We start from the raw sequence: 8688 nt of genomic DNA, 5'->3' as shown, positions 1-8688 counted from the left end.
CATGTTCCCTCCGACTGGGGCTATTGAATAGTGCACACTTCAAAGAAGCAGACTAAATGGGCCATCAGAACTGAATCTTGGAGACTCGACAGACAGATTTTGTGAAATGTTTTCCCTTCTGGAACCCGCTAAATTCGTTTTCCACAGCTTACTTGCCATAGGAGAGGACCTGTTGCTTATTCAGATAATCTCGATAAGTGTTTGACCAATGCTTTGGGTTACTATTCACCAGCTATCTGTTTTACGGTAATTTTGTTTAACCTACCTATTCCTTTTTACTCAGGCTGCCGTTGCTCCCGTAGTCCGAAGCATGCTTTCACAGAAAAACAGATTCCGATTTCTACGTGCTCAGAATTCACCAGATGGAATGTTGGATTCCATTCTTTCAGCGCTGGTCTGCTTCAGCAAGGTGAACAGTAACCACTTAATGTCGCATGTTGTGCCGTTATTCATTATGCTCGCTTTTGATAGTATTCTGATTGATTCCAAGGTGTCTGTATCTTTTATGAATGAATCTCCGGAATACATAGAGATTTGTCAGTCTTGTTGCATGGTGTTTGTTACGTCGTTTAGCGACTGTTTCACCTGTAATCATACAGTGGATCTAACGATACTTTAGATTTTACTTGATCTAAGAACCTGAAAAACGTGGACAGACTGTTGGACATCAAAGCATAGAGCATATTCGACTGAACTTCACTTTATTACTGGTTTATTTTCGTGTACCATTGCTTCACTGTTATACGGAGACCTCATGCCACATGCTTTGCCAGCTAAACGACCGATTGTCACTGAAGTGCTTGCCAGCGTTTCGCGCAGATATGATCCAGATTGTTTTTCGAGCCTAGCACCGTTCGCAATGCCAATCGTCATTGACAGTCTTGACTGTCACCTATTCTGTTGCAGTTCCTAATCTTCACTCTCGGATTCGTTGCGTTCAAAAAGCGGAGGAACACTATTGTTAATTAATACGCGTCAGTTCTGAACTTTGTCTGTTCGTATGTACATTTCCCAAAGTTACAACAACTTTGTGTTCTTGAGAGACTAACACTTTTCAGTGGATTACATTGTACTTTCCACCGCCTCGGCTATCAAGTGCTGTAGTGTAAATCGCAGTCCCTGTTTTAAAACTTGCACATTCTCCAGATCTACTATATGTCCCGTGTCTAAGGCACGTACCGCCATCGTTGGGTCTGACTAGCGTTTGGTATCACAGCGTGAATAGAATCGAGGGTGTGGAACTGGCGAGTGTATGAAAAGCGGTCTTAGATAAGCCGAGTTGGCACGTGACTGTGTGGTTGTTAATCCATGTAGGAGTATTAGCATAAACTGGGTGTGGGGGTGGTATCCCGACCCGATCAAAGGTCACAGCATCCCTGTTACATAACTATCTTAGCACTAGCTCACCCACACAGACGGACAAAAAGTTCAAACGACGTTCAAACGACGACTGTCAAATGGACAGAACTAGATCCTAGACTGGACCCAAACACATGTAGGTTCCCCATCGGCCCAACATTTGTTCACCCACCCTAACACAAAAATCCCCCGGCCGACACCCAACAGAGATTTAGCTTGACTTAAATGATTGGTTCTTTTTCCGCCTTAAATCTCGACCAACCTCGGAACCTAGTCACTTGGCCTGACGAAGCTTTTGTGTCAAAAGTGGAACGTTGCCCAGCAGTAAATCTACCAATTGTCACCAAACTTTTCCGATGACTTAGGGATTGGTTTGTCTCCCGGAGCCATCCCTTCTCTTGGGGAAATTCTTCTGACCCTGGCTTCCGTATCACCTAATGTTCTTTCAAAATTCTACTTCTATCAGCAGCATATCCAATAATAGAATCCCAACCGAAAGCTATCACATTTCCCTGGGGTGATCGGGCTTGAGTGCTGCAATGATCTTACGGGCCACGTTGACTGGAACTCAGCTTTTCAAAGTCCAGCTATGCAGAAAAGGCCAATGGCTAGCAACCCGATAAAGAACAGCGAGTCGCCGTACTGCAGGATATCGTTTTACGAGACGGTTTGGAGGCAATGTACATTTTTCAGTGACACGAGTGTGAAGGCAGTAGGTGTTTCCCTCAGGCGACCAGTGTGCTGCCCAAAAGACACCTGCTGTGCGCGGCCTCATTTGGACTTATGCCATAGTCCCTGCGCCCTCAGACCACGTCAGCCCCCTGCAACCAAATGGGTCGGACTATTGAGTCGTTGGCTAGTAAGGCAGCTGGGATGCGTCACAGAATTGACCTGGTATTCGCTATCGAAACCCAGGTAGCTGATATAACATTTCCGGCCCACTTATAAATTTATTCTCTAAAGCATATCTAACTGTCCGATTCCATCGTTGCCCACAACAACTTAAGTTGCTTCTTCGTCCCACACATTCGCCATAGTAGAATATTTCTCAGCATCACGATTCTCCTGAAATCTGGATTCCTCATTGGATGGAGTATTCGTAGATACCCTAAGAAAATAAATTTAAAAAATAGTAATCGACCAAATACTTCTCGTCACTCGTAATTCACATCATATATGCCACCCCAAATTTTTTCTTACCTCTTCCATAGAACGACGAATTCGTGGGGCTTTTATTGGTGCATGAGGAATTCCCAAAGCTTATTGAACGCTTAACGGAGCTGGTGGTTCAATCAATGCCACAACAAGCAGGTCTGCAGGACTATCCCACATCACCCCTGAAGACTTCTATCGCCAAAAGCTCTGCGGATGCTCCAGCAATCGTAGCCCACCTACCAGTTAATGACTGGCCCACAGCTACCGTACACTCTGCATCCGATTCGCCCTCCGTTTCCCATTCCTCTGGTTCCCATCCAGAGTATCCCCTTCATCTTTCTTTTGCCAATTTTTTAGCAAATCTTTCCCGACATTCTGCTAGTGTCACGTTGGTTGGTGTACCTGGTGAGTTATGCTTGTACTCGTTATATCTCCACTTAGCCGAATTCCTGTGCCATTAGATAAGCGGCGTATGTCTAATGCAGTGTTGCGAGAGTCGAGTAGTTCCAGGACGGGATTAGAAAGGAGACAGAATAGGAAGACGTAATGTACGCTTTAATCGTCTAATAACTGTAGTACATGAGCTGAAAATAGAGTGAGAATCACGAGTTAATGGGTTATGCAAATGTATGGGTTATATAGTCATGACATTCTCCCCGCCTTGGAATAAGTGTGTACTTTGCGGAGAAAGAATGTAAAAAAATAAAACGCTGTAATAGTTACATGGAGTCGTTTACGCCTCTCTGTTGCGTAGATTATATGGGTGAGTGCGCTGTTGTCGGATAAGAATGTCCAAGTGATTTCCTGGATCTGCACTAGAATGGGATGGCGAGGCATCGTTAATAGGCAAGAGTTCAGTTTCTGAGCAACCACGGTGGATTGTTGGTGTTGTGTGAGGCTCCCCTTGTTCGGCGATATGTATTGGTTCCTGTTCTGTGTCGGATGTCATGTCGTTGCCTTTGGGAGCCAAGCGGCGCAAGGATACGGTTTCGTGTTTGCCATCTGGACGAACTATGTGGGCGTACTGTGGATTACAAGAGACGAGTTCCACTTCCTCTACCAGAGGGTCATATTTAGAGACTCGATCATTGCGTTTTAAAAGGATTGGCCCAGGGACAGTAAGCCAGGTAGGTAGGGAGGCACCGTTGGCTGATCGTCGTGTGAACGGCATAAAACGTTCGTGTGGGGTACAGTTGATACTAGTACATAACAGGGATCTGATACAGTGAAGAGCATCAAGGAGGACAGCCTCCCAATGTGTGACAGGCAAGCCGCGCGATTTTAGAGCCAGGCAGATGGTCTTCCAAAGGGTACCATTAAGTCGTTCAACCTGACCATTACATTGTGGATTATATGCAGCGGTGTGACTACTGGCAACGCCTTTATCGAACAAAAATTGTTTGAGTTCAGTTGATATGAATGCAGAACCGCGATCTGAGTGAATATAAGCAGGCATACCAAACAGTGAAAACAGTTGACTCAAACAACGAATTACAGTGGAAGAGGACGTATCGGCGCAGGGATAAGCAAAAGGGAATCGAGAATACTCGTCAACGATTGTTAAGAGGTACTTATTACGAGTGTTTGAGGGAAGTGGGCCTTTAAAGTCGATACTAAGGCGTTCGAACGGTTGTGTGGCTTTGATAAGCTGGCCACGAAAGGTGTCACAAAATTTTGGTTTGAGCTCGGAGCAAGTGGAACAGTTGGACACCACACGTCGGATATCGCTGACTGAAAAAGGAAGATTCTTAGAACGAACAAAATGTGCAAATCTCGTGACCCCGGGATGGCATAATATGTTGTGAAGCTCTTCAAGTTTTTCCGTCCCAGTAATGTTGGCACAAAGGTTACGAGATAGGGTATCAGCAACGCGGTTATCTGTTCCAGGTCTATAGACGACGTCGTAGTTGTACCCTGCCAACTCGATTTTCCACCGTTCAATCTTGTCGTTCTTTATTTTACTTTTCTGTTGGTTCCCATACATAAAGGCTACCGAACGTTGATCCGTAATCAATTTAAAATGTCTCCCGAGGAGATAGTGGCGCCATTTGCGGATCGCTTCAACTATAGCATATGCTTCTTTTTCAACAGCAGAATGATTTTTCTCGCTTGCAGTCAAGGTTCTGGAGAAAAAGGCGACCGGCCGGCTACCCTGGCTCAGGGATGCACCAATAGCGATGTCGGACGCATCAGTTTCAACAACGAGAGGAATATTGTAGTCGACAGTAACTACCATCGCATTTTCTAGTTCGTGTTTAAGGTTCTCAAATGCTGTTCGGGCATTCTCCGGGAGCGGAAATATTTTGTTTTTAACCAATGGATGAATTTTGTCAGAGAACGCCGGTATCCACTGTGAATAGTAGGCAAACAAACCAACGGCTCTTTGCTGCGATTTCCCGTTCTCTGGAAGTGGGAGTTCTCTTATGGGGCGCATGCGTTCTGGGTCAGGTCTTATAATACCTTTGGAGACCTTGTAACCTAAGAGAGTAATCTCTTCAGTTGCGAAGCTGCTTTTCGTATCGTTCAAAGTAATATTGTATGTTTTTGCGACATCGAGAAAATGCCTAAGATTACGGTCATGTTCATCTCTCGTTTTGCCGCATATAGTGACGTTATCGATATAAGCGAATGTGTCTTTTACCTGTTCGGCTTTGATTATATTGTTCAGCGTTCGCTGAAAACACGCGACCCCGTTTGTCACTCCAAAAGGAATGCGCCGAAACTGGTATAGGTTCCCCCCAGCTTCGAACGCTGTGAATGGCTTGTCTGACTCGATTATTGGAACCTGATGATATGCACTCTGGAGATCCAGTGTGCTGTAGACGGTGTAGCGTGCGATGGTTTCAATCATTTGGTCGAGCCTTGGTAAAGGATAAGCGTCAAGGTAGGTGAAGCGATTGATTGTCTGGCTGTAGTCTATCACCATGCGTCTCTTGTGATTTGCATTGCGGGTAACGAGCACTTGTGCTCTCCACGGAGAATTTGATGGTTCGATTATGCCATCGGTAAGCATTTGGTCTACTTCCGTTTGTATGAATTGTTCATCTTCCGGTGTATGACGACGAGATTTTGTGGCGATCGGTTTGTAATTTGGAGCAAGATTGGTGAATAAGGATGGAGATTCCAGTTTTGCGGATGTTACGCCACATACAGTTAGGGTACCCCGTTGACCACCGAATGGAATTTCGACTTTATCATGTAACCCCAGAAAGTCATGTCCGAGAAGGACGTCTGCACAAAGGTTCGGTAATACACAAAGTCTGAAACGTTCGTATATAGCATCCTTGTACTGAATGGACACAAGGCAATAACCTTTGGTGGAACATGAATGTATCGTCGACGCCATTGTTATCACAGAGTCGTACGGAAATAGCTCCCAGTTATGAGTTTGCAGGATTGATGAAGAAACGAAACTTCTGGAGCTGCCGGTATCAATGAGAGCTCGGACAACAACGCCGTTGACCAAAATATCTGTTGTAGTTTTGGATAGGCAATTGGGAGCAGCAGCACAAAATAGCGAGGAGATTGAGGAGTCTTGAGCTGAACCCGCGTGATATTTCGAGGCTTTGGACCTACAGACACGTTGAAAATGTCCAATTTTTCCACAACTCTTGCACACTGATTCTTTAGCGGGACACTTATAACGAGGGTGCTTGGGGTTGCCACAAAAGTAACATGTTTGTTGTGTAGCGGCCGAAACTGTTGTTTCGGAATTAACAATGGGTAAAGGAGTAGATACCGAACAAGTAACGGGTTGTCTGTATACGTATGATTGTGACTGTTTTTGTGCAAGTTCGAGAGCTCGCGCGGCTTCATGGGCTTTGTCAAGGTCCAATTCATGCCACGTTAGCAGTTTCTCCCGAATGGTATTCGACTGCAATCCGGTTATCAGAGCATCCCGAACTGCTTCGATGGTATGTTCCACAGCAGATACTGCTTTGAATTCACAGTCTTTAGCAAGCGATTTCAGTTTTTGAACGAATTGGTCGACATCTTGACCAGGTTCTTGTTTGTATGTGGCTAAAAGATGGCGTGCATACACGATATTTTTCGGGCGGATGTAAAGTTTTTCCAGCAAGGTTATCGCAGAATCCTAGTCGCTGCATTCTGCAATGAAGTCATACACTGTATGGTCGATGTGACGAATGAGAGTTTCCAATTTATTTAGACCTTCGGGTTTGATTGAGTTAATGTAAGCTTTGAAAGTACGGAACCAATGAGTTCATCGTTTCATGCCATCTGATGAGTGAGGATCGGCATCAAACCCGTAGGTCGGAGAGTAGGCGGGGAGAACATGATCCATTTCGTTTTTATTAGACGATTAAATTGTTGCGAGAGTCGAGTAGTTCCAGGACGGGATTAGAAAGGAGACAGAATAGGAAGACGTAATGTACGCTTTAATCGTATAATAACTGTAGTACGTGAGCTGAAAATAGAGTGAGAATCACGAGTTAATGGGTTATGCAAAGGTATGGGTTATATAGTCATGACATGCAGGTGAAGGTATTGTCTTAACTGATTGCTCATCAGACCAATACGTTCCAAATGTACACCAATATTTTGAATACCAGCTATGTAATGATAGCGTAACAAAAAGATGTGGACTAGAGGATATGGGGTCAACTGTTTCCTATGATTGTCAAACTGGAGCTCGAAAAGGTCGACTGATATGGGGTTCTGTGAATTTCTCTGAGGGGTAAGTGTTGTGTGGCAGAATTCACATAACTACCTATGCAGTCCAAAACGTTCAGCGCACGGCCTGTTTTAAGGCACTCATTGCACCTGTCCATGATTTCACCAGCATACTTTATACATGGGATTCGGAAATGTTGGCGCATTAGAACCCCACTCGAGAATAGCCACATGGTCTGTACACGTGGCCTAAGTGCGGTTTAGAAGTTGGATCTGTAGATTTCAGCGTTGTCTACAAGCAGGAGCAGACGAGGGTATTTGTTTACACATATACGGGAGAAACTCCCACACCATTACCACCACCCACCCGTTACAACTTCACTTAAAATTATTTGATAGAAAGAAAAATACATATGCTGAAATAGTTTACTTAGGTTAATCCGTACTTCAGGTTCGTTAGGAATATGACTACTGAAATGATTTACAAATTGCAAACTATTTACGATTCTTACGTAGGGTCCGATGATGACTTAGCGACTGAGGCTTAATAGCCTAGTTGAAGATCAGACTGAGTACATGGTCAGTCTTGACAGGCAGTGTCTACATCAGAGAGGGGAAATAACGTGTCCTCTTATGGATTAGGTAATAAGTGTCTCATTCTAACAACAAGCCCATAACATACTCGGAGAATGTGCCTTGGTGCAATTTGGCCCTCATTGAAAGGCTTTACCTCTTTGCTTTTTGATCATACCAAGTGGAGAACACAGTCGAACAATTGTTCTTCTCAGTGACGTCTTCCCCACCAGGAGAAAATTATCCATATGCTGAGTATCAGCTTGCCAATGCAGGTCTAGTTAGTTGATTAAAGAAACGGGTAACTCACCTCCTTCAAACCAACATTGATACAATCGAGATTATTTTGAGAAAAAGCCATTCAGAAATCCTTTTATGCTTGGCTTCCTCACGTACGGCGCACACACGGAGTTACTGCTAACTTGAGTTTCTCAATTAGGTAAAATGAGCAACGGGTGCATTTGGCTGGTTTGGACCTCTCTACTGTGCAGACACTCGGCCTTTGCTATCAGTCAGTTACTTCATCTAGTTCTAAATGCTGAAAGACCTCTCTATTTCTCTTCAGGTCTTTCAACTCTGCTTTCTACCTGGAGTCGTTCTCCGAGTTTACACTTGTTATTATTGTGTCAGAAGATACAACACAACCTTTCCATTCACTCATTGCATAGAGAAAATCCAACTTCATCCTCGACCACCTCTTCTAGTTCCGACATATTCACGGGACTGTTGTATTTCCCAGACATTTATCGACTAGACGCCGAACGGTAAGTTTTCTGGTGGGTTCAGTGAGTTTTTGCGGTCATCCCATCTTCTGTTCTCAAACACATTCGTAAGCGTTATCTCCCGAACACAGTCTCCTGGCCCTCCAGGTTGTCGTCAGGCACGGTTTTGCGTGCAGCATCTGCTCGTCACATGGTGCCGACATCTTCAGGAATCTCCAAATCAGTCCTCAAGCCTCGACACCCACTT

At 44.5% G+C, this 8688-nt stretch overlaps 1 protein-coding gene across 1 annotated transcript in view; it reads left to right on the top strand.

Annotated features, from left to right (window-relative positions):
• The window catches only part of T265_10797 (hypothetical protein), a gene marked incomplete at both ends in the record, with an annotated part of 27158 nt that overhangs the window by 5593 nt on the left and 12877 nt on the right, over positions 1 to 8688 (top strand). The window contains 3 exons of the mRNA XM_009177269.1: positions 284 to 409; positions 2571 to 2919; positions 8285 to 8483. Of these exons, the coding sequence (XP_009175533.1) occupies positions 284 to 409; positions 2571 to 2919; positions 8285 to 8483 (674 nt within the window). The remainder of the gene's footprint in view (positions 1 to 283; positions 410 to 2570; positions 2920 to 8284; positions 8484 to 8688) is intronic.

This window comes from Opisthorchis viverrini, assembly GCF_000715545.1.
Source record: "Opisthorchis viverrini unplaced genomic scaffold opera_v5_408, whole genome shotgun sequence".
Taxonomy (NCBI): Eukaryota; Metazoa; Platyhelminthes; class Trematoda; order Opisthorchiida; family Opisthorchiidae; genus Opisthorchis; species Opisthorchis viverrini.
Note: the sequence above shows the minus strand (reverse complement) of the source record. Positions and strands in the feature narration are given on the sequence as shown.